This window comes from Hylobates moloch, unplaced genomic scaffold (genome assembly GCF_009828535.3).
Source record: "Hylobates moloch isolate HMO894 unplaced genomic scaffold, HMol_V3 SCAFFOLD_4, whole genome shotgun sequence".
NCBI lineage: Eukaryota > Metazoa > Chordata > Mammalia > Primates > Hylobatidae > Hylobates > Hylobates moloch.
Genome location: NW_026652279.1, coordinates 32,651,969 through 32,679,853, shown reverse-complemented (window position 1 = coordinate 32,679,853; position 27,885 = coordinate 32,651,969). Strand labels below are relative to the sequence as shown.

Here is a 27,885-nt window from a genome sequence, read left to right as displayed (position 1 = left end):
TTTCCCCACTGGGATCCCGGGACAAGAGGCTGGAGGTGGCCTGCAGTCATCCCTGGAATAGCCCAGGGAATGTACCTGTATTTCCCATGCTCAAGGTCTCCCCCCGATCACAGCTCCTGAGCAAGAAATCACATCAGCTGGGTCACAGGTGAAGTGAGAAAAACTCCAACCTGCTTTATGTAGAAAGGGCAGAGGTCAGGGGAGGGAAATAGTAAAAAACTGCACGTCCTTCCTTGGACACATCTACTCTCTGAGACACTGGACACTTTGAGTCCAGAGGGAACTGGCCCCCGGCCATCCCTCTTTGAAAGGATTTCTTTAGTTTGACTCTTTGACACTTCTCTTGTGTCTGGGCTCTGGGCCGCTGGCTGCACTGGCCCCTGGCCCAAGAAGGTTGAGTCCGGCAACACCTGGCCGGCTCTAGTTGATGTAGTACACCTTGGCGGCATCATAATGGGCGCAGGTCATGTAGTTCTTGTTCCTAAGGGGCCACCAGTGGTCAGGGTGGTAGGTGGCGGGGTAGACATGGGGCTGGTGTTGAACACAACTGAAGAGCGCCAGGCTCCGGTCTGTGGCCACATTGGGCAGGTAGAGCTGCAGCTTATCCAGAAGGTGACCCGGCCAGAAGGAATTGGGGTGTGTTTGCTGCAGACCACTGGACCTCTTCACCTTCAGCTTCCTGGAAAACAAGAAGACACAGGGATGGTTGTCATGGCAGACAGGCCAGGGCTGAGGCTTCATCGCGGAGCCCACCAACTATGACCAAAGTGGAGATTTAGCACTGTGCCAAGCACTTCAGCACCTCAGTCCTCCCCACAGTTCCATATGGCCAGCTCTGTTATCCTGTCGACCTCACCTGTGAGGACCCAGAGGCCTGGAGAGGCTGTCGCACACTGAGCAAGTGGCCAAGTGCAGGCTTCATTCCCTGTCCAATGCCTCTAAACTCAAAGTCTTAAGCGCACACCATCTGTTATCTGGAGGCATTTTAATGTGGTGTTTGGAGTACAGCCCCTGGAGCCGCCCTACTTGGGCTCAGATCCCCACTCCACCACTTCATAGATGTGTGACTCTGAGCATGATATTTGCCCTGTCTGTGCCTCAGTTTCCTCCTGTGTAAAATGAATATGCTTAGTGTCACTTCATAGGACTGTTGGGAGGATTTGAGTGAGTGAACACATGGAAAGCCCCAGAGCAGTGCCTCCTGGCCCTCTCTGTGTTGTGTCATGCCTCTCAAGCCAGGGCACCGAGCCCCAGCTGTGTGCCAGGAGCGCAGAGTCTCAGTTGTCTCAGGCGAAGCTGCCCCTCCTCCCACCTTCCTTCCTTGTGGAGTTAGATGACTGCCACAGACCTGGTAAATTCCTCGAACTCCTTAAAGTGCATTTTCTTGCTTTTCTTTGGCATTTTCCTAGTGGAGGAGAGAGAGGCATTTTGTGAGAAGAGTGGAAATCCAGGCCAATGGGGCTTTAGGGAGTAGGTCAGGGGCCGCAGGGGTGGGCCCATTTCTAAGTCTCAAACGAGAGCTCTGAAAGAAAAATGTCTTCCACCTGGGGTGGACCCTGACTCTGTGCCTCCATGCTCCAGGGGAACACAGTGGGCTTGGGTCAGCTGGATCTACCCTCAGAATCTGGCCAGGTGACTTGGGCAAGTCACTTCCCCTTTCTCATCCTTGGTTTTCTCATGGTCCAGAATAGAGACCTCTCAGGGTAGTTATGAGGGAGGCTCAGTGAGTCATTGCCAAATCCTTTTGGGGTCCCTGGCTCCCACTCCCCACTCCAGAGCTTAATGCAGCCCTGAGGACGAAGGTGGTGAAATCTAACCCCCTTCCTCTCCAACCCTGAGCCTGACAGACATCACTAATCGTTCACGGCACTCTTTCCCACCCAGCCTCCATCTGGCCTTGGAATCTTTCATAACCATAAATAGCAAGATACAGTCAATGTCTCTCCTTGACCTAAGAGAACTCTCTTTATCCTTTATTAGCTATGGCCTCCCTAAGCACGGACCAAAATCCCCTTCCTGGGTTCCCAACCACTTCCTGGGCCACCCCGGGGCTGGAAGGAAGTCACAGCCCGTGTCATGGGCAGGACCCACCTGCAGGCCTGGGCCTACTCCTGCACTTGAAGATGCCCAATCACAGCAAGGTAAAACAACGACAATCATTGACTGAGTGCTGTCACTGCTAAGATGTTGACACTCTTTCTCATCTGATCCTCATAGTGTATGGTAGGAGCTACTAGGCCCCTTTACACATGAAGATGCTAAGACTCAGAGAAGTGCCTTGTCCATTGAACCGGAGGCCTGTCTGATCTCTACAGGGCCCTGCTGTGTCCCATTGCAGGCATTCTGGCCACATACTCAGTGGGCAGCTGGCAGGGGTCTAGAGGCAGGGGCAGGTCCACGCCCCTCCCACCTCATGGTATCCGGGCAACTGGGCTCTCCTCCTCCCATGCCGCGCCCCTCCCTCTGCAGGGATGCTGACTTGTTCCTCTGCAGTCACCCATGGATGCTGCCCATGGGTTGTCACCTGCTGCTTGACTCAAATCTGGGTAGCTCAGGCTTTGGAGTACCAAAGGAGGCCATTTTCTTAGAGAAGACTCAGTTTGGTCTCTCGAAAGGGCTGGGGCCAGGTCCCAGGGAAATGTTCCTTTCTCCTCCTAGGAGCTGCAAGCCCACCTCTTGCCAGAGAAGGGGTGTGGCCACTGCAAGGTGGCAGGGCAGAGAAAGGGCTGCCCCCTATTCTCTGCAGGGCCCTGACACCTGGCTGGGGATTTGTGAAGGCCCTCACTCCAGCCCTGTTCTCTAAGAAGGCTCTCCTTTTCATCTTTTCCAGAAACCTTGTGATTGGGCAGGACTGGGGTCAGGAGGGTAGCCGTGTGGGAGCTGAGGCCAGCAGGCTGTGATCCTGAGACATGCGCCAACGGTGACCTGGGACTGGCCAGTCTGCAGTGAGCAGTCAGGTTGGGGGATGCTGCCCTAGGATGCAGACACGAGCACAGCATGGCGCCCCAGGTACTCCAGCCTCCAGCCTCTGCACTGAAGGGGTAGCAATGGAGCAGGAGACCAAGGCAGGGAGAAAGGGGGTCTGAAACTCAGCTTGTCAGTCCTCTTAGACTTGCCGGGGCCCTGGGACCGGAGCAGAGCCAGATTGGGAGAAAAGACCTTCCAGTCAGAGTAGTAGCCTCCCGGCTGCCGGATGGGGCACACTTTGTCCATCTGGAAAATGATCTTGTCTCCTGGGTACAGCAAGGCTGTGGACAGCAAGAGAAACATCTGCAGCCATCAACCCAGACCGCCCATCCCTCCCTAAGCCTCTGGGGTCAGTGGAGGTGTTTTTTTTTTTTTTTTAATTCACATTTTTAAGATGTTTTCTTCTTATCTATATAGTAACTTTTTATTGTTGAATAGTTGTAGATTCACTGGAAGTTGCAAAAATACTGCAGGGGGCCCCAGTGGTGACATGCATATAGCTGTACTGTGATGCCAGGAAAGGGGCCTTGGGACAATATGGCTCAGGGGACTACAGACGAGGGGGGCTTGTTTATAACCAGGTCAACAAAGCCCCCAAGGCCCCGGTGCAACGAGATCTGAGCTGTCCCAGGAGGCAGGAGGATTTGACCAAGACTTGACGAGGTTAACTTAGACCTATTTTCTGTTTTGTTTTGTTTTTCTGAGGCAAGGTCTCACTCTGTCACCCAGGCTAAAGTACAGATCATGGCTCACTGCAGCCTCAACTTCCTGGGCTTAAGCGACCCTCCTACCTTAGCCTCCCGACTAGGCAGGGCCACAGGCATGCACCACCATGCCTGGCTGATTTCTTAAATTTTTAGTAGAGATGGGGTCTTGCTATATTACCCAGGCTGGTCTGGAACTCCTGGGCTCAAGCCATCCTACCTACCCCAGCCTCCCAAACTGCTGGGATTACGGCACAAGCCACTGTGCCCAGCCCGCTTGGATTTGTTTGGCGGCAGTTTTCTCCTTGTCTTGAATTAATCTCATGGAGATCCTTGGGAGAGTTTTCTCAGACATGCTGAATATAAAAAAAATACTGAGCCAGGGTCTCCACCTTCTACAACCATTGAGCAGTGCTTGTCTTAAGATGGCAACACATGAAAGCTCATGTTCTAGAAAAAGTGATGGAAGTTACACTCCAGCTAGTTAATGTTGGTTATTTGGGGGTTGGGAAGGGGCTGTGGAGGTGAGAAGGAAGGAGAGGGAAGGGGGAGATATGTAACATTAATATTTTCAAAAGGTACACGATTTTTTAAAGTATGATTTAAAAATGAGTTATATAAATAATTTTCTGTAAATGGAAAAGCAAACGAGATTTGTGAAAGGATGGTCACTAAAATATTCACAACGGCCAACTCAGGCTGGGGGGATTTTGATTTTTATGTTTTCAAAAAATTCAAATGAGCAAGTATTATCGCCAAAACCAGGGTGGAAAGCCAATACAGCTATATTCACAGGGGAGGGGGAGACCTTGTTTAGAATTCTGGCTCCTGAGCTTGAAGCCTGGAGTCTGAGCCACCAAGGTCTAGTCTGGAACACAGAGCTGGAAGTCTTAATATTTGAGCCTCTCTGCCTACAGGAGATTAGGCATCTGTCATAAAGATACCGAACAGCAAGTGGCCAAGACAGTGGTCAGAGATGGATTTGGGCCTAGTCCCACCCACAGGATGCTCCTGTGTGCCCATGAACGTGAGATCCTTTAGACAGGTAAAGCTCACTCATGTAGGAACCCAGCAGCTAGCAAAAGCCAGGGTTTGGTGCAGTGGCTCATGCCTGTAATCCCAGTACTTTGGGAGGGTGAAGTGGGAAGATCGCTTGAGCCCAGGAGTTCGAGATTAGCCTAGGCAACAAAGCAAGACCCCATCTCTTAAAAAAAAAAAAAAAAAAAAAAAAGTGGCTCGATGTTCTGGTGGGAACAGACAAAGGAGGCACACAGGGGAAGACCTAACCCAGAGGAGCAGTCCAGGGCACATGGCAAGCTGGCCTGCATTTTAGAAGACAGAGCTGCATCTCCACCACTGCATAAGACCATGGTGTAAATAATCCGGAAAGGTGAGGTTCCCCAAGGAAGGAAGGAGGGATGTTTTGGTGAAAAGTCAGCATCCAGAACTGTAGGATCTCTTTCTGTCTCTGCCTTCCCAGCCCAGGCAGCATGCGTGGGAGACAATGACCACTGAAGTTGCTTGCCTGTGTTCCAGAGAGCCTCTGACCACATTCCCCTGTATACACTTGTTATGGGCCAAATTGTGTCTCCCCAAAATTCATATGTTGTAATTCTAATCCTTAGTACCTTAGAATGTGACGTGTGTGTGCACGTGTGTGTGTATGAGAGAGAGAGAGAATGAGAAATGGTCTCGCTCTGTTGCCTAGGCTGGAGTGCAGTGGTGCGATCTTGGCTCACTGCAACTTCGACCTCCTGGGCTCAAGCGATCCTCCTATCTCAGCCTCCTGAGTAGCTGAGATTACAGGCACATGCCACCATGCCTGATGAATGTTTGTATTTTTTGTAGAGATGGGGTTTTGCCATGTTGCTGAAGCTGTTCTCGAACTCCTGGGCTCAAGCAATCCACCCACCTCGGCCTCCCAAAGTGCTAGGATTATAGGCATGAGCCACTGCCCCCTGCTAGAATGTGACCGTTGAGGGGGGGAAAAAAAGGATGTGACTTTATTTGGAGATTTTGGTGTTTTGTTTTGTTTTTTTTTAGACAGGGTCTTGCTCTGTCACTCAGACTGGAGTACAGTGGTATGATCATAACTCACTACAGCCTTGAACTCCTGGGATCAAGCTGTCCTACCGCCTTGGCCTCCCAAAGTACTGGAATTACTGGGGTGAGCCACTGTGCCCAGCCTGGAGATAAAGTCTTGAAGGAGATGATCAAGCTAAAACGAGGCTGTCCATGGGTGGGTCCTAATCCAATTTGACTGGTGTCTTTATGAGAGAAAATGTAGACACACAAGAGAGACAACAGGTGTGCATGTGCAGAGAAAAAACTGTGTGGAGGTAGCAAGGAGGCAGCCATCTGCCAGCCAAGGAGAGAGGCCTTGGAAACCAGCCCTGCTGGCACCTTGATCTGGGACCTCCAGCCTACAAAACAGTGAAAAGTAAATTCCTGTTGTGGAAGCCGCCCAGTCCACAGACTGGTATTTTGTTATAGGAGCCCTAGCAAACGAATCTAAGAAGACCCAGGGCCCTATGAATTTAGTGCTTGTTTCTCTCCCTCTCGGGAAAAAGATGGTAATAATCAATTGTGACTGTAAAGTCGAGTTCTCACATAAGTCACACCACTGCCTGTGTGACATGTTCCTTTCTCAGAAAGCTACATTTCCCAGTATGGCCGAAGTTCCTTTCTAGGCAGAGGTTCCTAGGAGAAAACCTCTGCCCCCAAGTGCAGCTTGCTCCTTCATGTTTTTAAAGCACAGAGAAGATCCTGCCCATTAAATTTATACATTCACCAGGCCAGGCACGGTGGCTCATGCCTGTCATCCCAGCACTTTGGGAGGCCAAGGCAGGTGGATCACCTGAGGTCAGGAGTTCAAGACCGGCCTGGCCAACATGGTGAAACCCCATCTCTACTAAAAATACAAAAATTAGCTGTGCGTGGTGGTGCACACCTTTAGTCCCAGCTACTCAGGAGACCAAGGCAGGAGAATTGCTTGAACCTGGGAGGCAGAGCTTGCAGTGAGCCGCGATCACACCACTACATTCCAGCCTGGGCGACAGAGTGAGACTCCGTTTCAAAACAAAACAAATTTATACATTCACCAATTCGCGAGTTTGGAATGCAGGCATTGCTAAATTGTCATCTCGGGGCTGGGCCCTTCTCCACTCCCACATATTAGAAGTGCTCACCCCCCAGAGACACAGTGGGCTCAGACCAGCTTGGGTGTATGAAAACGTGTTTTCCACCCAAGCAGAGGGCAGAAGCAGTGTGGAGATCTCAGGGTTGGGTCTGTGCGCTTTCTGCTCAAAGGGCTTCAGCAGGTCCTGTTTCCAGGTGCTTTCGCACCCCACTGCTTGTTGCGGAAGAACCAAGCAACAGCCTGGCCTAGAGAAAGGCTTTGTTTTGATAGCAGTTATCATTTCTATCAAATCTCCCTCTTCAGTATTGCAACTCTTCCTTTATATTCAACCTCAGGGCTTTCTCACTTGGAACTCCTGTCCTTGGAGCTTTCTACTGTAGAATGAGCTTTTGGTCCACCAAGCTCAGGGTTCCAGAATCCAGACCCCCAAATCTCACTTGTGGAACCTAGACCTCCAAGCCTCGTGTTCTAGAAATCCCATCTAGCAGCAAAACAGACTGGGCTACTCCTCTTCTCCTCCACTCCCCAACTCCGTCTTATTCCCAATGTCCCCACCAGAGACTACAGTGGCTTGAATGGCTGCATGGGTGCCTTGGGTGGCATCACCCTTGCCCCAGCTCTGGGGTTCCCTTGGCATCTTCCTAGGGCCAGGCACCGAGGCCCTTACCTTTCATGAGGATGTCCTCCGTCAGCGGGAGGCCATAGGACTCACAGAGCTTCCAGCATTGCAGGTAGACCAGAAAGTTGTTCCTGCGGGCCAAGTCAATGAGCTCCCTCATATCCCCGTGGATGGTGGACGGGAGGCAGTGCTCATCAAAGTGCCGATTCCCACAGCGCACCAGGCGGCACTGCTCCGTGTACTGGATGGAGGGGATCGTGAGCTGCGAAGGAAGCAGAAAGGGGCTCACCCTTCTCTTGCCTGTGTCCCTCCTCCTGGCCAGAAGAAGGCAGATGCAGTGCCTCATTGACCTCTCCCCTGCGAGGTCCCCATGAGGGGTGATGGCAACCAACGTCCAGTGGGGCTGCAGTTCCGGTTCTGAAGTCAGTGAAGACTTCAGGTTTGGAAGCTCAGGTTCTGAAGTCACAGCCCTGTAGACGAGTGTGCAGGTGTGCACACATGATTGTGTAACATATACGGTAAAACACAGTACACATGCCCTAGAGGCATCCTATTGAAAAATGACATTTGTGGGGCCACAAGGTGGCTCACACCTGTCATCCCAGCACTTCGGGAGGCCAAGGCAGGAGGATAACTTGAGCCCAAGAGTCCGAGATCAGCCTGGGCAACATGCCAAAACCCTGTCTCTACAAAAAAATTAGCTGGGCATGGTGGCGCATACCTGTAGTCCCAGCTTCTCAGGAGGCTGAGGTGGAAGGATGGCTTGAGCCTGGGAAGTTGAGGCTGCAGTGAGCCAAGATCAAGCCACTGCACTCCAGCCAGGGCAGTAGAGTGAGACTGTCTCAAAAAAAAGAAAAGAAGAGAAGAGAAGAGAAGAGAAGGGAGAAAACAGAAAAGAGAATAAAAGAAAAGTGACATTTAAATTAGGAGCAGCCATCTGTGACCTTGAGGTGAAAGCCATGAGCTAAGATAGGAGGAGGCTGGCGGAGCAGGTAGCTGCTTTTGTTGGCTGCCACCACCTTGTTTTTTAACAAGGAAAAAAAAACCTTATTTTTTAAAGCTTCTAACACCAGAATCAGCAAAGCCTAGCCTATGGGCCAAATCTGGCCCACCAGCTGTTTTTATAAATAAAGTTTTGTTAGAGCACAGCCACACTCATTTGTTAAGGTGCTGTCTGTGGCTGCTTTCCTGCTGCAACAGCAGAGCTGAGTAGTTGCGACAGACAGCATATGGCTCACCAGGCCTAAAATGTTTACTATCTGGCCCTTTACAGGGGAACTTTGCTGGTCCCTGCTCAAACATTTTGGGTTTTCTTGTCATGCAACTGAATCAAATCTTAGTAGATATAGCACTTAGCAATATCTGCCATTTTATTATATGTACAAATACAAATATTATAGGTATAAATACAAATATGTATTTTTAATTATATATATATATTTGTATTTATTAATTTTTTTTTTTTTAGAGACACGGTCTCACTCTGTAGCCTGGGCTGGGGTACACTGTGCAGTAATAGCTCACTGCAGCCTTGACCTCCCAGGTTCAAGCCATCCTCTGGCCTCAGCCTCTTCAGTAGGTGGAGCCACAGGCACACACCGCCATGCTGGCTAATTTTTTAAAAATTTTGTGTAGAGACGGGGCCTTGCTGTGTTGCCCAGGCTGGTCTCAAACTCCTGGTCTTGAGTGATCCTCCTACTTTGGCCTCCCAAAGTGCTAGGATTACAGGCATGAGCCACTGCACCTGGCCTGTATATAATTTTTTTTTTTTTTTTGAGACAAGATCTTGCTCTTTCCCCTAGGCTGGAGTGCAGTGGTGCGATCTTAGCTCACTGCAGTCTCAACCTCCTGGGCTCAGGCAGTCCTCTCACCTCAGCCTCCTGAGTAGCTGGGACCACAGGCACATGCCATCACACCAGGCTAACTTCTTAAATTTTTTGTAGAGACAGGATCTCCCTATGTTGCCTAGGATGGGCCTCGAACTCCTGGGCTTAAGCAGTCCTCCTACCTTGGCCTCTCAAAGCGCTGGGCTTACAGGTGCAAGACACCACCCCCAGCCTATATTATATATGAATATTTATATGTAGTATTGTATTGATGTTGTCTGCCTCCCTTACCAGACTGTCAGCTTCCTAGGGGCAGGGACTGTTATGCTTACTACAACACCCAGAAGAGTGCCTGGCACATGGTAGGCTCTCAATAAATGTTTACTGGACAAGCTAATTCATGCAATCAATCCTTCCTTCACTTGCCATGTATTTCTGGAGGGTCTACCCAGTGCCAGGCCCTGTGCCAGGTGCCTGGATTCCAGCTGTGATGAAAATGCAGGCCTGGTCTAAGGATGAAAAGTCATAATTAAAGAATAGGGAGAGGGGGACGTGATAGTTTCAGAAACAGGATCTTACTACATTTTACAAAAACCTCAGGAGGCAGGTATTGTTCTTATTTTACAGATGAGGGACGTGAAGAACGGGTGGTTGTAGAGGTGAAGACCCCCCTCCTCAGGGTTCTGCAGCCAGCGGGTGGTGCTGCTGTGGTGATCTGAACCCCAGCTGCTCCAGTCTCCAAGCCGCATGCCCTCCTTGGGCTGGCGAGGTACCTTGTGCTGTCGCTGCCGCTGGCGGTACCGCTTGCCCACTTCCTCCATCTCCTCCAGGGTCATGGGCCGCGCCTCCCTCTGCGTGTCGACTGCAGGCACCGTCAGCAGGTCCACTTTGGGAAGCTGTGGGGCTGAATCCACCTCCTGCTTCTTGAGCGGACCTTTCAGGGAATCTCTGTGCTTGGCCAAGATACAACCTAGAGTCGGAGGGAAGAGATGAAGGAAGGAGGGACTAAGAGGGTGCCCAGCCATGGAACCTGCCAAGCAGTTATCCAGTGTCACCCAACAGGCACCAGGCCACCCCTCCACTCCCTTCCCACACATCTGGGCAGTGCCCACCTAAGCCACCTAAGCTGTACCTTAGATGTGGCCCTCCTCTCCATCTCCACTAACGGCGTCCCTTACTGTACCAACCCCAGCCCTCTGGCTGCCATTCTCACCCTGTCACCCTGTCTCACCAAGCAGCAAATAGGATCTTTAAAAAATATAGCGTATGGCCAGGTGCGGTGGCTCACGCCAGTAATCCCAGCACTTTGGGAGGCCGAGGAGGGCGGATCGTGAAGTCAGGAGATCGAGACCATCCTGGCTAACACTGTGAAACCCCGACTCTACTAAAAATACAAAAAATTAGCTGGGCGTGGTGGCACGTGCCTGTAGTCCCAGCTATTCGGGAGGCTGAGGCAGGAGAACTGCTTTAACCTGGGACCTGGAGGTTGCAGTGAGCCGAGATCGTGCCACTGCACTCCAGCCTGGGCGACAGAGCGAGACTCCGTCTCAAAAACAAACAAACAAAAAATATAGAGCAGGATACTTTGGGAGGCTGAGGCGAGTGGATCGGCTGAGGTCAGTAGTTCGAGACCAGCCTAACCAATATGGTGAAACCCCGTCTCTACTAAAAATACAAAAATTAGCCGGGTGCAGTGGTGTGCACCTGTAGTAGTTACTTGGGAGGCTGAGACAGGAGAATTACTTGAACCCAGGAGGTGGAGGTTGCAGTGAGAAGAGATCACACCACTGCACTCTAGCCTGGATGACAGAGCAAGACTCCATCCCCCCACCCCAAAAAATATATATATACATATATAAAGCAGGGTGCAGTGGCACGCCTGTGGTTCTAGCTACTCAGGAGGCTAAAGTGGGAGGATTGCTTATGCCCAGGAATTCAAGGCTGCAGTAAGCTATGATCATACCCGTGAATAGCCACTTCACTCCAGCCCGGGCAACATAAGGAGACCCCATTGCGTGGGTCTCCTTATGTTGGATATGTGTGGATGGATGGATAGATAGATAGATAGATAGATAGATAGATAGATAGATAGATAGACAGACAGACCAGATTGCCTCATTCCCTTGGCTTCCCACAGCACTTAGACCAAAACCCAGAGTCCTTTCCCTGGGCTACAAGGCCCTGCTGCACCATCTGGCCTCAGCTGCCTTCCCACCTGGTCCATGGCGTACCATTCACCCTTCACCCATTCCACCCAGCCACCCTGACCACCTTCTGTCTCTTGCAAGCTTTCCTACCCCAGGGCCTTTGCCTTCACAGTTCTATCTGCCTAGATTGTGCTTCCCCCAAGACTAGTTCCTGTCAATCACTCAGATGTTGGCTCCAATGTCTGCTTCTCAGAGAGGCCTTCCCTGAGCACCAGCCCTTTAGGTGCAAGCTCATCGAAAGCTGGGGCTTTGGCTGGCCCACTGCTGTGTTTGCAGTTTCTAGAAGTGGCACATAGTAGTTGCTCAACAAAGATTCCAATGAATGAAAGAATCCCATTGTCCCTGCCCCGGTTCAGACTTTCATTGTCTCAAGCTGAAATAATATCCTGACCTTACCACCTTCTATTGAGGCTGTGAACAGTGGCTCAGCCTTTCTAAGCTCCAGCTTCCTCCTCGTAAAGCAGGAATAGCAATCCTGACCTCTGAGGACATAAAGGATAAACTGAGATCATTCTGCAAGAATGAAGAAGAGCTACTGCAAGAAGAACTACTGGAAGAAGGCACCCCTGCCAAGATGCTCAAACTCTTGCCTCTTTAGACAAAGTGAGAGACACCCTGACAGAGCAGGAGCACCGTCGTCTGGGACAAACACCGCCACTTCAAGTTCCAGCTTCCTTTCTAGCCTCATGCATTTCAAGGAAATCACTTCTCTTCTAACTATAAGCAGCCAGAAAGAGCAGACAGTAAAACACAGATAAGACAGCTCAGGCACAGAGGGAGGTGGGGGGAAAGTCTCTTGGGTGACTGCCAAACTTCACCCTCATACAATGGGCCCCAGTAAAACAGTGGGCCTTAATAAGCACATTCTTTTCCCTTCAGGTGCACTAAGATAGGGAAGCTAAAAGCAGAATTGGGGGATATGCCTGCAGCTGCAGAAAGATGTATGGAAACAGACACACAACTCTGCCTCCCAGATAAACACAACAAAGAGACACAGAAGCAGTCCAAGCCTCTGATAAACTCTCCCACCCTGAATCCTTAAAAACTCTTAGTCTGTAAGAGAGTGTGGCTCTGACCTAACTCGGCCAGCAGCCCCTCTCAGATTTGTTTTCTCTAAAATAAACCTGTCCTGGCCGGGCGCGGTGGCTCACGCTTGTAATCCCAGCACTTTGGGAGGCCGAGGCGGGCGGATCACGAGGTCAGGAGATTGAGACCACGGTGAAACCCCATCTCTACTAAAAAATACAAAAAATTTAGCCGGGCGTGGTGGCGGGCGCCTGTAGTCCCAGCTACTCGGAGAGGCTGAGGCAGGAGAATGGCGTGAACCCAGGAGGCGGAGCTTGCAGTGAGCCGAGATTGCGCCACTGCACTCCAGCCTGGGCGACAGAGCAAGACTCCGTCTCAAAAAAAAATAATAATAAAAAAATAAAAATAAAAAAATAAACCTGTCCTTGACTATTAAGCCACCTTTCCTGTTTCTTTCCTCTTTCTTTAATTCTTACACGCCCCAGTCTACCTATCTTACCCACTGCTGCTCACCAGGGAAAAAGAACTCAGTGATGATGCCAAAATAGCACCATTAGAGCAAAGGTCTGCTGCTTGGCTTTGTGTTTACTTACTGGGAAATAACAGGCCCCAAAATATCTCTGCTGCGAATATGCATCACAGCACACTGTGGTCATTCAAATGACTCGCAGCCAGCTACACAGATAGCGATGAGCTTGGTAATTTATAACAAAAAGGCACAAAGAGTATCAGAGGGAAAGCAGCCCAACTTGAGGCGACCTTAAAAATGTGCTGGACATAAAGGAGATTACTACTGTTGGGGTGGTGACACATGCAGGAGGCGACTGTTGGGGTGCTGAGGTTCCCTGAGCTCTGAGAGAGGCAGAGACCCTGTTTGGGAGGTGATAGTTTCTCTGCAGGGCAGCTGGTTGAGACTGGACATTGAAAATCTCCTGGAGGACTGAGGAATGGATGCTCTGAGCTGCCTGCTGTCCCCAAATGAGCCACTCCAATGAGGATGCTGAGTAACTCCTCTTGGTGTGACTGTAAACTCCAACGGCCTCACCCCAGATCTTTACCATTGTTAGGAAACCCCTCCACTGCCTCCTCCAGGGCTCCTGTGTGACTCAGGGAGGACAAGGAGGCCCCAAACATGCATGAGATTAAGTTCCTGACAACCTGGTGGATGGGAACAGAGCAAGATTTGTTTCATTTAGAAAAACAAAGCTGTGGCTATGTTTGGGAAGGGTGCTGGAATGGGTGGATGGTTGTAATTGTTCTTTTTTGTTTGTTTGTTTGTTTACTACAAGAATGGTACTAAGATATAAAGTAATATTATAAAATACACCTTTGTGTTGTAGAGTAAATTCATAGCCAGAGCGTTAGCAAGTCCATTTCTAATTTGCCTCTGTGCCTTGTCTGGACAGATGTGGCCCCACAAGTGTATTGCTTGGCAAATGGAACTTGAGCCATGCACAACCTTTACAACTGTTGACAGCAACCCTGCCATAATACCCCTGATAGCAGAATACCAAAATATACTTTCCAGTAAACTGTAAACATGTGCTAATTCTGGTTCTGAACAAGAATTTTATCAATAAGCTATGGATTAATAGTGAGGAGGCCTTGAACCCACACATACATAAATGTCTCTGGAAAGGCTTGCCATTTGGGTCAGTTCTCAGCCTCTCAGGTGGGCTCTGGTGGGCTGAGTATCCTCCTCTAAGAACAAGGGCTGGGCCTCATTTGTCTTTGAATGGACACAGTGGTAGCTGGGCACTCAAGGGAATATCTATTCCTTAGTTAATCTCTGGGCCTGAAAATTTCCAGAGGCTTGGCCAAACCACAGTCAGCCAGAACTGGGGAACACACTGAGGAAGTGAGTTTGGAGGAGAGGCCAAGGCTGCCTGCACCAGGCTCGCTCTCAGGACGGGGAGGTGGAGGCACAGGATGGGGAGGGGTACGCACGCTCCCTTGCAGTGGCCAGCCTGCTCCTTTGCTGAGCCATAGACCACTGCTTGTAGGTATTGGCCAGGATACCCATGGTGATGGTGTTGTGCTTCCCAAGAGAGCTGAGGTAGATCACTATATCCTCCACTTCTTGGTTCTTCAGAGGGACTCCGACCTGAGGAGAGAGAAGGCCTTGAGACTAGCAGGCTCCCATCCAAACATCCTGCTCTGATGGCCAAGGCCTTACCAGCCTCCTCAGGCCCCCATCCTGCTTCCAGTTTCATCCTCAACCACTCCCTACTATACTCAAGGTCCCTGCTGCAGGAGCTCAGAGCCCTTTCCCGGTCCTTGAATGAACTCTGCACTTTCTTACCTTTGCCTTGCTTAGGCAGTTCTCCTTCTCTGCCTGAAAAACTCCTATCCCTCCTTCAAAGTCCAGTCCAGATGTCACCATCTTTATAGAGTGGGTTACTTCTTCCTCTAGGGTCCCACCCCACTTCCTACCAGTCTCAATGGCAGCATCTACCATGCTGGATATGAAGCATGATTTCACATGTGGATGATCCCTATACGCAAGTAACACATAAATCTCCCTTAATTCCTGGAAAATGGGATCAAGAATACTATACACCTCACTCTTTTAAGGACAATGAGCAACTCTGGAGGTGTATAATGCTTGCCAGCAACATTGGATATTCAAGAAGAAAAGTTTTAAAGGAAATATGATTTTGTTCTTCAGTTTCTTTAGACAATAGTCATTGTTCACTGAACTTTACTCAAACTCCTGGCCTCAAGTGATCCTCCTGGTTGGGCCTCCCAAAGTGCTGGGTAAACAGACATGAGCCACTGCGCCTAGCCTTGATCAGAACTAACTTGATCAGAACTAAGTAAGATCAGAACTCTCCTGGTGCTGGCTGGGCATTGTGGCTCACGCTTGTAATCCCAGCACTTTAGGAGGCCCAGGTGGGTGGAATGCCTGAGGCCAGGAGTTCGAGACCAGACTGGCCACCGTGGTGAAGCCCCATCTCTACTAAAAACACAAAATTAGCCAGGCATGGGGACACACGCCTGTAATCCCAGCACCCGGGAGGCTGAGGCAGGAGAATCCCTTGAACCAGGGAGAGGGAGGTTGCAGTGACCCAAGACTGTGCCATTGCACTGCAGCCTGGGCAACAAGAACGAAGATCCGTCTCAAAAAACAAAACAAAACAAAACAAAAAAAACACAAAAAAAGGAACTCTCCTGGTGCTAAAGAATGTAATATTTAACTTTTTGGTTATGGAGATTAAAGACCATTATCTTTAAATGCTTTGAAATGTTGTTGAGATAATTACATATCATAAAACATGTGTGAGAAAACTGATAATAATTTAAAATCACGAAAGACATCACAGTCAACTTCCTAAAGTTGTATAAGGTATTTGTTGTTGTTGTTTGGGTTTCTTTTAGGTCGAGATCTTGCTCTGTCACCCAGGCTGGAGTGTAGTGGTGTGATCATAGCTCACTGCAGCCTCTAACTCCTGGGCTCAAGTGATCCTCCCATCTGACCCTCCCATGTAGCTGTGCCAGCACACTGGGCTAAGTTTTTTAATTTTTTGTAGAGATGGGGGTCTCACTACGTTACCCAGGCTGATCTCAAGCTCTTGGCCTCAAGCAATCTTCTTGCTTTGGCCTTCCAAAGTGTTGGGGGATTACAGGCATGAGCCATCAAGCCAGGGTAAAGTATCTTGCATTCAAAATATATAAAAACATAATTCATCTAGAGTAGGGTTAGCAAGTTAGCAAGCTTTTTTCTATAAAAAGTCAGATAGGGCCAGGCACAGTGGCTCATGCCTGTAATCCCAGCACTTTGGGAGGCTGAGGCAGGTGGAGCACAACGTCAAGAGATCAAGACCATCCTGGCCAACATGGTGAAACTCCTTCTCTGCTGAAAATACAAAAATTAGCTGGGCGTGGTGGTACATGGCCTATAGTCCCAGCTACTTGGGAGTCTGAGGCAGGAAAATCGCTTGAACCTGGGAGGCGGAGGTTGCAGTGAGCCAAGATCGCACCACTGCACTCCAGCCTGGTGACAGAGTGAGACTCCATCTCAAAAAAAAAAAACAAAAAAACCTCAGATAGTAAATATTTTAGGTTTGGCTAGCCATATGGTCTGTGTCATACTGCTCAACTCTGCCATTGTAGCGTGAAAGCAGCCATAGACAATTCAAGGATGAATGAGTGTGGCTGTGTTCCAATAAAACTTCATTTAAAAAACAGGAAGCAGGCTGGACTTGTCTCGTGAGCCACAGTTTGCAGACGTCTGCTAGGCCGATACAACTTTCCATGATGACGGAAATGTTCCACATCTGTGCGGTCCAGTAGAGGAGCTACTTGCCACATGTGAGTACTGAGCACTCAAAATGTGTGGCTGGTATGATTGACAGACTGGATTTTTAAATTTATAATTGATGTACATTAATAAATAGTCAGTGAAAGTAAAAGTGTGGTCCATGGACCAGTACTACAGGCATCACCAGGAGTTCGTTAGAAATACAGCATCTTTTGATGACCCACAGATGTGCTGGGTCAGAAGCTGCATTTCGACAGGACCCCCATGTAACTTATATGCCAGTGACAGTTGGAGACACCCTACCAGCTTTCTCTGATCTCAGTTTTGGGGTCTGCTGTGCAAGACAGGGATCCCCCAAGGTAGCTGGCTGGTTATGAGGTTGACTCCACAGACTTTCCACTCAGGTGGGGGTTTTCAAGGTCAGATTGGTGCGGGGCAGATTTTAAGGATCTGATTTGGCCACAAATTAATCCATATTTTCCAATCTGGCTTTATAAGTAATAAGGCTGACAGTCTGCACTCCTTGTGTCTACTTCTCAGTTGAACCAGAACCTGGCGGGGCGGGGGGTTGCGGGGGGGCGGCAAAGAGGGAGTACATGGACATCCTGCCCACTTAGGCCCTTCCAGAGAAAGCAGGTGGCACTTACTGCCTTTACAGCCGCGATGAACTCCTCCCTGGTGATTCTCTCGTTCTCACCCTGGCCCACCTTGTGAAATATCTCCAGGATCTTGACCTTGCGGCTATGCAGGTAGGAGTACATGACCGACAGGGCAGGGGGCTTGGGCAGCTGGAGCTGGGGCACCATCTCGCGGGACAGCCGGGAGAGCTGGGGGGCTTTCTTCTGGAAGAGGCGAGAGGGTAGGGCAGAGGAGAGAGCTCAAGGGAGACAGGCCAGGGGGATGCAGTCCCCAGAGTTAGGGACTAAGGAGAGGCCAAGCAGCTCTAAATAGCAGGATAGAGTACAAAGGGCACTGGGTTCAGGGCAACTATGTTTGGCCACAAAATGCCTGGGAGACTTTGCTTCTCTGAGCCTTGGTTTTCTCATCTGAAAAACACAAGGCTTGGACAACATAGGAACTAAAATTTCATTCTTATCCACATCTCTCCTGTCAAACAAGTCAGTATCTGTAATCCCACTGGTCTGGTCTCTCAGTGCACCAAAACCTATACCCTTCCCTGGAGCCAGGTGGAGACCCCCCATCCCCGCCCCCAGCCTTTGCATCTGCTATAGGCCTCCTGCCTGGAAGACTTTTCTCTCTTTCTCTATCTGTCCAAATCCTCCTCCTCCAATTCCAGGTGAAAGGGCATATTTTGTAATGATGATAATCCTCTACTTTGGTGCAGCACTGGACAGTTTACAAAGGGCCTTCCCATTCCCTAGGGTATTGTTCCTCTGTGCTCCTCCTGGGGTGCTTATTATAATAGAGACCCACCTCTGTTAATGGCCTGTAGCAAACTGTAGAGCCATTACTCCGATGTGTCTGCCTCCCCCACTAACATGTGAACACCTTGTGTTAAGGCTTAATGTTTGTCCCCTCCAAAACACATGTTTAAACTGAACATGACTTTTGTTAAGACACTTGGCACATGTGACTATTGAGCACTCAAAATGTGGCTGGTGTGATTGAGGGACTGGATTTTTACATTTATAATTAATTTATATTATTAAATAGCTAGCGAAAGTAAAAGTGTGGTCCGTGGACCAGTACCACAGGCATCACCAGGAGCTCGTTAGAAACACAGCATCTTTTGATGACCCACAGATGGGCTGGGTCAGAAACAACTTAATACTGTTATCAATACAATGGTATTAAGAGGTGGGGCCTTTAAGAGGTGATTGGGTCATGAGGGGTCTGCTCTCATGAATCCATTAATTCATTTATGGATTAATGGGCTAAGGATTAATTGGTTATCCTGGAAGAGGGTTCGTTATCATGAGTGGGATCTGCTAGAAAAGCCAGTTTGGCTCCCTCTCGTGCACCCCCTCACCCTGAGATGCCTTCCATCATGCAGGATTAGGATGCAGCACGAGGCCCTCCCTAGAGGCCGACCAGTCAAGTATTCAGATGACTGTGGCCCAGGCCAACATCCTGGCTGCAACCTCATAGGACTTTCAGCCTCTAGGAACGTGAGCCAAAAAAATTTCTTTTCTTTATAAATTACCCAGTATCAGGTCTTCTGTGATAGCAAGAGAAGCCAGGCTAAGACACCCTGGAAGTAAGACCATGTCTTATTTACAGTGTATCCCCATCTCCCACCTTTATACTGAACAAAGCCCAGGCCGTAGGAAGACAGGCAGTAATTGTTTGCTGAAGGAATAAATGATCCTATGAATTAGGTATGAGGTATTATCTAATTCACAATAAGGAATCAGGCTCAGAGATGTGAAGGGTTTTCCCAATGCCACACGGCAGGTAAGCAGTACAGCTGCATTTCTAACCCAGGTCTAGTTCTTATTCTTAGACACTATGCTGCTGGAAGAAGAGGGTGTGTTAGACCTATGAAATTAGGATTTTGGCTATAATAACAGCAAGGACTGACCCTGAAGTTTCTGGGCCAACCAACCCAATGGACACTTGTGAGATTACAATAATAATACAGATGGAAATCATGTTTGAGTGCTCACTATGTGCCCAATAGCGTCCTAGGCACCTTATATAAATGAATCCATTTAGACATCATAGCGACCCCAGGAGGTAGGAACAATGGTTATCTCCATTTTATAGATGAGAAAACTGAGACCCAAATGGTACAGGTAGGAAGTAGCAGAGCTATGTTTAAACCCAACTTATCTGACCTCTTATCCCAAGGAAATGTCACAGAGAGAGAAGGAGTTGGTAGTACCCTTATCACTTACTATCGCTATATGTTTGGATAAATGTTGGCCTCACTGAGCATCTATTTCCACATTTGTAAAAGAGGGATCCTCCTTTTCCTCCCAACCTCACAATCGTCATCCTCACAATAGCGCTGTGAGCACCTGCTTGCTACATGGAACCCTCAGCAAACATGTGTCAATGAACAAATGAATGAACAATGGGTATATTACAAATACCCCATAAGATGGACTGCCAGGAATGGTCCCTTCTGGGGTGATTTTAAGGTATGTCCACAAATTCTTCTGCTTCCCTCCTTTCTAAGATGGAGTCTTCTTTCCGTCTTCAGCATGGGCAGTACTCAGGCACTCACTTCTGACAGAGAGAATGTGGTGGAAGTGATAGTGTAAAACTTCTGAAACTGAGGCCTTCGGAAGCTAGGTCCGAAAGGGCATTGCAGCCTCTGTCTTGCTCTCTTTTTTGGACCCTTCACTCTGGGGGATGCCAGCAGCCATACTGTGAGGACACTCAAGCAGCCCTATGGAGAGGTCCATGTGGGGAGGAACTGAGGCCTCCTGCCAATAGCCACATGGGTGAGTCAGCTTGGAAGCAGATCCTTTTGTCCCAGTCAAGCCTTTAGATGACTGTGGCCCAGGCCAACATCCTGACTGCAACCTCATGAGAGACTCTGAGCCAGAGGGACCCAGCAAAGCTACTCCCCGATTCCTGACTCTAGAAACTGTGTGTGATCATAAATATTTGTTGCTTTCAGTCATTTGGGGGTGTTTGTTATGCAGCAATAGATAACTAGATAACTAATACACCTCCCTCTCAAGACTTCTGTTTGCTCCTCTGTGAAATGGGGTGAACTATCCCTATCCAGCCTAACCCAAGGGAATAAAATAATGATGCATCCCTAAACCCTTGGTGTCTTCATCTGGCAAATGGGGCTGCTCACCCTGGTGGTCCTGGTAGTTGCCTGGGAGGCATTTGGCTGGGCACTCTGCTCCTCGTGGATCAGGTGTAAGACCTTGGCCTCTGAAGGCGTGATGCTGGGCTTGTTCTCCAGCCACCTCTTTACATCACCAAAGGACTCTAGCTCCTGCCGCAGCTTCGCCCTCCGGCTCAGCCAGGTCTTCCTGTCCTCTGGCTGCTCTTGGATATCTCTAGCTTCCAGAGCTTTGAAGCTGGGGATGGGCTTTGGGGGAGCCTGAGGTTGGGAGGCAGGATTAATGGGCGTCTGATCCTCCTTTTGAGGCACCATGATGATTCGCCGGCGGGTCTGAGGCAGGCGGAAGTCCTTCTGCTTGAACTGCTTGAAGCAGTGGGCAATGACCAGTTCAGGATCAAAGACGGCAGCATTTTCATTGATGGGAGTCTTAGACGGGCAGAGTCCTTGGGGTAAGAGAGTTAAAAGGTGAGTTTCTTTCTGGAAGAGGACTGAAAGGAGCCAGGAAGGAAAAATGCTTTTGCTCCAGGCTGGGCATCAGGGGCTCTGGATTCCAGGCCAGGCTTTATCATTGTCTTGCTGTAATGGTAAGGATAATTTCATCTAATGTGATCGGGTGCTCCCAACAGCAGGCAGCAAGCTATGCTTTCTCTTATTTCATCTTCTCCACACCCAGCCCCCACCACTCCCATTGGCAATCAGAATGAACTTTTAAAGATGCCAGTCTGATCTTGTGTGATCATCTGAGGCAGCACAGTATTAAGAGCAGAGGCTTTGGGGCCAGAATGTTCTTCGGTCTGAGTCCTGGCCCTGCCACCTACTGGCTGCATGATCTTGAGCAACCACTTAACTTCCCTGTCTCAACCTCTTCATTGGTAAAATGGGCATAATGATGGTAACCTATTTTATTGGATGGGAGTGATGTTAAAATCAGTCAATTTATTAGAGTTGCTTTGTACATAATATATCTGCTATTATTGGTATATACTTACCATGCACTCATTTTGAAGCCCTTCCATGACTTTTGATAGCCCTTAAAATGAAGTCCCGTGCCTCTCTTCTGTCAACCTGTCCCCCTAATCCCTTGCTTCTCTTTCCTTACTATGTCCTGGATACCTGGGCTTCTCTCTGTTTGCTGAGTGGTCCAAGCCTCACCCTGATTAGGGGTTGGCACGTGCTCCTCCCTCTAGCAGGAGTGCTCCCTCCCCATCCACATCCTGGGCACTCTTCCTCATCCTCCAAGCCCTATCTTTGCATCACAACCTGCAGTTTTCTTCAGACCACTTATCACAACTAGGTACATCGAGGGCTGAAAACTGGTGGCCCTCATGCTGAATGAGGGCTGAGATCTTGTTTTGTTTGACACCTTGCTTGATATTTTTCAATCTGAGCTACTTTGGGTGAGGCATTGCCCTCTCCAGCTTGCCACAGGCTCCCCTATTCCTTAATGTCTCACAGGCAGCTCATTTTCTTTATTAAGTTCTCAGTTTGAGCAGCAATTTGCCTTTGAGACTCCCGGTGCAATTATTTGGTTGATGTTTATTTTTTCTAGTAGACTATGAGCTCCATGAAGACTGTAACCCTATCTCTCCTGTTCCCGACTGCAGCCCTGACACCTTCACAGTGTCTACATATAATGGGAACTCAGTAAATATTTGGTGAGTGACAAATGGACAGACCTACGATGCTGGTACTATAATTATGCCCATTTTGCAGATAAGGACATTGAGGCCTAGAGAGGCCCAAGGTCACTCAGTTGATTAGTAGCAGAGCTGAGACATGAACTTCAGTTTGGCCCCAGAGCTCAGCTCTTAGCTGTTACTTGATATTACCCAGGGCTGTAACCCAATCCTGCTGAGTCTCAAGTATTTTACTTCTGCCGGGTGCAGTGGTTCACGCCTGTAATCCCAGCACTTTGGGAGGCCGAGGCGGGCGGATCACGAGGTCAGGAGATCGAGACCACGGTGAAACCCTGTCCCTACTAAAAAAATACAAAAAATTAGCCGGGCGTGGTGGCGGGCGCCTGTAGTCCCAGCTACTTGGAGAGGCTGAGGCAGGAGAATGGCGTGAACCTAGGAGGCGGAGCTTGCAGTGAGCCGAGATTGCGCCACTGCACTCCAGCCTGGGCGACAGAGCGAGACTCCGTCTCAAAAAAAAAAAAAAAAAAAGTATTTTACTTCTAAAATGGTATAAACTCTGCTCTATCTACCTCTAGAAGTTGTTATGAAGATCAAATGAGATAACAGTTTGAAAGTGTTCTAAAAAATCAGAAGGGGCCAGGCATGGTAGCTTATGCCTGTAATCCAAGCACTTTGGGAGGCTGAGGTGGGAGGATTGCTTGAGCCCAAGAGTTCAAGACCAGCCTTGGCAACATAGTGAGACCTCATCTGTACAAAAAAATTTAAAAACTAGCCGGGCATGTTGGTGCATGCCTGTAGTCGCAGCTCCTCGGGAGGCTGAGGTGGGAAGATCACTTGAGCCTGGGAGGTCAAGGCTACAGTGAGCTGAGATTACCCCCATTGTACTCCAGCCTGGGCAACAGAGACCCTTTTTCAAAAAAATTAAAAAAAATCAGAAGGGATATAACAATCTTATTGGAAATACTGCCACTGTCATTTTCCTCCTAAAACCCAAACTCCCTTGCTTAAAACCTGTCCATGGCTCCCAACTGCCTCTAGAATAAAGTTCAAGCTCCTTAACCTGGCCCCACCTGGTCCTCTCACCCCTACCAGCCTCTCCAATTTCTCTGGCTCCTTCTGCCTTCCCTTGCATTTGTATCCAAACAGATCTGCCCCACCAACACACACACAAGCCATGCTGTTTCCTCCCCATGACATGCTCTTCTCCCTCCCTGCTTCACTTCTTTGAGCCTCAGCTCAGGCATCCCAGCCCCTTGAAGCCCTCCCACTCCCCCTCTCGTGGGCCCTCTGGGTCCCATAGCCCCCATACTTAGTCCCATCATAAACATTTACCATATTTTTCTGAAATGAAGATACTTTCTGCATCTTTCTTTCCCAACAGACTGTGAGTTTCCAAGTGACAAGGACTGTGTTTTAGTTCCCCTGTGTCCTCAGTGCCCAGCCTGGCCCAAAGTGGACATTCAGTACATTTGTTAAGTCTCTTTACAAGGCCCATGTGTTCCTTTCATAGTCAGCAAATAACAAAAGTAAACATCATGGTACGGTTTGCATCTGTGTCCTTGCCCAAATCTCATGTTAAATTATAATCCCCATCATTGGAGGAGGGGCCTAGTGGGAGGTGATTGGATCATGGGAGAGGAGTTCCCCCTTGCTGTTCTCATGAGAGCCAGTGCTCACAAGATCTGGTTGTTCGAAAGCATAGCACCTCTCCCTGCTCTCTCTTCCTCCTTCTTGGGTTATGTAAGATGTGCCTGTCTTTGCCTTCCGCCATGATTGTAAGTTTTCTGAGGCCTCCCGAGCCATGCTTCCTGTACAGCCTGAGGAACTGTGAGTCAATTAAACCTCATTTCTTTATAAATTACCTAGTCTCAGGTAGTTCTTTACAGCAATGCTAGAACAGATATTACACATCAATAGGGATGGAAGCGAACACTTCTAAACAACACATGTATCATTACTTTGACCACAAGAAAGTTCATTCCCATCAGGGGATGACGGAGAATGTAGTCATTCATCAAATCAGTATTTATTGAGAATCCCCCAGGGCTTGGTGCTGTACCAGGTGCAGACTAAACTAGGCTGGGCACCTACCATGGTTCACCCGTTCCCAGTCCACCCAGTGGAACAAGGTGGGAAACCCAGAGGGTAAAAAGATGTTCTCAGCTGGGGGAGAAATGCTGACTGTGGGACCTGGGAGGGCATCAAGGAAGAGGTGTCTTTGATGTGGACCTTCAAGAATGTTCTGGCCTCATGGGGTGGAGGGGCAGGGATGGGGAAAGGTCAGGAGTGGGATTTGGGGATTTTAGGGTCACCAGACAGTTCTACATGTTGGAAGCCCACTGTGTGTAAAGGAGGAGGTTAGTGGGAAATAAGGTTGGCGTCATCTCATATACCAGGCTAAGAGATTGAAACTTTACCCTGCAGGCCACGGGAACACAAAACCTGCTCCCCACAGGTCTTGCTGCTCCCATCTGGGTCCTCCCTAGACCCCCAATCCATGTTCTGCCCTCAGCCAGGAGAGCCTTACAAACGTAAATTCACAGTCTGTACCTCCTCCATTTGAAACCATTCAATGGCTTCTTACTGCTCTTTGAATAAATACCCACCTCCTTTTGTGGCCTACAAAGCTGCCTTCACTGGCCCTGCTCCCCACTCTTCCCTTGTCACCTTCCAGCCCCTGCCCTCTCACTCATGTGGTCCCAGCTGCTGTCCTCCTTTCTGTTGTCCGAGGTGCCTGGTTCCTTCCTGGCTCTGGGTTTTCAGATTTTGCATTTGCTATGACCTCTGAAGAGCACTGCATTCCCCAGGGCTTCCCCTGGCTGAGTCCTTCTCCTCACATAGTTCTAAACCTGCACCAGCCCCTGACCACACTTTCCAAGGGTGCCTGCCCACCAGACCCTCCTCAGGGAGCTTCATTTTAGTGCTCTTTGGAGTCCTGTGTCCATTGACAGAAAGGGAAATGGGCTCTTATAATAAAAGAGGCTGTCGTTGTGTAGTTATGGGTAGAGACTATGTGACAATGTTCCTAGGAAATTGGCAAGGAAAGCTCTCAGACACCAACTAGTTCAATCACCTGCCCAGGTCAGGGACACTCTCCTCAATGCCACTGGCAGACTTTGCCTCTGTTTATACATCTCCAGTGACATGGAGCTTTCTACTTAACATGGTGGACACTAAACTCTGACTGCTAGAAAATACTTTCTTATATTGACCCAGAATTTGTTTCCCTGGACTTTCTACCCCTTGGTTCTAGTCCTCCCCATGGATGTCCCAGAAAACACACTTGTTCTCTCTTTTCTCGGACAGCCTATAGGTGTCTGGAAACAATTCCACTCTTTCTTGAAATTCTCCCTGCTCTTGGCTTGATTCAGTCTCCTGCTATGTCCAATTCTACCTCTCCGGCTACTGTTTTTGGGCCCCTCTTTTCCTGATTACTCCTTAAAGGTTGTTGCTTCCAGACTTATACCCAGGGTCTCTTCTCTTTTCAAATAATCCCTTCCACTCTCATGTTTCTATGACCTTCTGTATGCTGGGGACATCCATACCAATATTTTTGACTTGGAATTAGCTCCAAGTTTATACCTCCAGTTGTTCCTAAAACATCTCCACTTGGATGGCTTACAGGGATCTTTTTTTTTTTTTTTTGAGACAGACTCTTGCTCTGTTGCCCAGGCTGAAGTGCAGTGGCATGATCTCGGCTCACTGCAAGCTCTGCTTCTCAGGTTCACGCCATTCTCCTGCCTCAGCCTCCTGAGTAGCTGAGACTACAGGCGCCCGCCACCACGCCCGGCTAATTTTTTGTATTTTTAGTAGAGACAGGGTTTCACCGTGTTAGCCAGGATGATCTCAATCCCCTGATCTCGTGATCCACCCACCTCAGCCTCCTAAAGTGCTGGGATTACAGGCGTGAGCCACCCTGCCAGGCCCCGCTAACTTTTAAAAACAATTTTGTGCCGGGCGCGGTGGCTCACGCTTGTAATCCCAGCACTTTGGGAGGCTGAGGCGGGCGGATCATGAGGTCAGGTGATCGAGACCACGATGAAACCCTGTCTCTACTAAAAATACAAAAAATTAGCCGGGCGTGGTGGCGGGCGCCTGTAGTCCCAGCTACTCGGAGAGGCTGAGGCAGGAGAATGGCATGAACCCGGGAGGCGGAGCTTGCAGTGAGCCGAGATTGCGCCACTGCACTCCAGCCTGGGCGACAGAGCGAGACTCCGTCTCAAAAAAAAAAAAGAAAAAAAATTTTGTAGAGATGGGATCTCACTATGTTGCCCAGGCTATTCTCTAACTCCTGGGCTCAAGCAGTCCTCCTGCCTCATCTTCCCATAGTGCTGGGATTACAGGTGGGAGATACTGTGCCCAGCCACGGACAAGGATCTTAAACTCAACCAACCAAGACTGGATTTGTCTTTGTGCCCCTGCCCCCACTAACTGGGTCCTCTGAGTACGTTCTCTATCTCTGTGGAAGACATCTCCATCTACCAGGTCCCCCAGCTGCCAACTTGAGAACCATCTTTATTTGCCCCTTCTGTGTTTCCTGACCAACCAGCCCCCAAGTCCCTGTAGTTCCCTCTAGCCTGGGCCTTCTCCCTCACCTCCCAGCATCTTTAGCTTGGGCATTTGACCAGAGCCCTGACCTGTGTGCCTGGGAAAGGTGGCCAGCCTCTCCAGCTCTCCCTGTTTCTCCACTGGGCATTAATGTGTTCAGTGCTGGAGAAGGGTCATGGAGAAGACCTTCAGTCTTCAAGCTTTATAGCCCCAGCTCTCATCTCCCCACACCAACATTCCTAGTCTACCAACTCAGTCTCAGGTCTTTTCTGACTGCTCCCAATCCAGTCCTGCCACTCCCAGTGGCCTCTCCATCTCCTGGCTTGCAGGATCTTCTATGATCTTGTCCCTTCTGACCTCTCTCACCTCATTTCCAGAGACACCAGACCTCTTGGGGCATGCTGTTTCCTTGCCCGAAATGCTTTTCCTTCCCCTTTTGGCTTGGAGAACTCCTTTTTACCCTTTAAGCTCCAGTGTAAAGATCTTTTCCAAAAGCTTGGAACTGTTCCTCCCCATCCCATACCCTCAGCACACCTTTTACTCCTGGGTGTCATCCCTGGGCCCGGCATTCACCCCTTCTTATTCTGTAATTATCCATTTATCTCTGTCTTTTACCTGTGAAGCTGCATTGCTTTGCCAAGAACTTGGTCCCCAGTACATTACTGCCAAAACCTTGAAGACTGACGTCTTCTCCATGCCTCTCCTCCAGTACTGAATACATTAATGTCCCGCAGAGAAACAGGGCGAGCTGGAGGGCTCCCGTCATATGGGTCCGGCCTCTGGTTCCTCCAACTAGGCTCAGATAGAAATCTCATAAATGTACATGACCTGCCCCCGACTCCATGGCAACCTTTCACCAGAGGGGGTCGGCACAATAAGATCTGTGGCTGAGTTTTTGCCCTCACCCCACTTTCACGCGTCCTTAGGGCGCTGAGCGCTCCCTGCAGGCGCTTCTTCCCGGGGCTTACCGAGCAGCGACAAGAACAGACTGTGGTACGCTTCATAATCGTGGTCCATGGTCGTGGTGCTGGGAGGGGGTGCTGAAGGGCGTGTGTGAATGTGTGTCGATGTGGGCTTGCTTGCGTAGGGGGGTACCGGGGTATCAGATAAACCGTAACTCCAAGTCGTGCGAAAGACGCTCAGCTCGGACTGCAGAAGCAACCTGTTGCCGTGGCTACGGAC

The 27,885-nt window shown here is 49.4% G+C and overlaps 1 protein-coding gene across 7 annotated transcripts; it reads right to left on the bottom strand.

Annotated features, from left to right (window-relative positions):
* Positions 1 to 142: 142 nt before the first annotated feature.
* EFCAB12 (EF-hand calcium binding domain 12) lies at positions 143 to 27,885 on the bottom strand. 7 transcript variants are annotated; one of them, XM_058437341.1, is made up of 10 exons: positions 27,672 to 27,885; positions 27,319 to 27,495; positions 20,525 to 20,961; positions 17,397 to 17,591; positions 14,436 to 14,592; positions 10,029 to 10,225; positions 7,478 to 7,691; positions 3,095 to 3,248; positions 1,349 to 1,405; positions 143 to 679 (listed from the first exon to the last, which is right to left on the bottom strand). In XM_058437341.1, exons 1-10 carry the CDS (start codon positions 27,718 to 27,720, stop codon positions 421 to 423), a joined length of 1,896 nt encoding a protein of 631 aa, XP_058293324.1. In that variant the 5' UTR covers positions 27,721 to 27,885; the 3' UTR covers positions 143 to 420. The 7 variants fall into 7 exon arrangements, with proteins under 7 accessions (XP_058293324.1, XP_058293325.1, XP_058293328.1 ...); XM_058437342.1 differs by having other exon boundaries at positions 14,508 to 14,592; XM_058437346.1 differs by having other exon boundaries at positions 537 to 679; positions 3,160 to 3,248.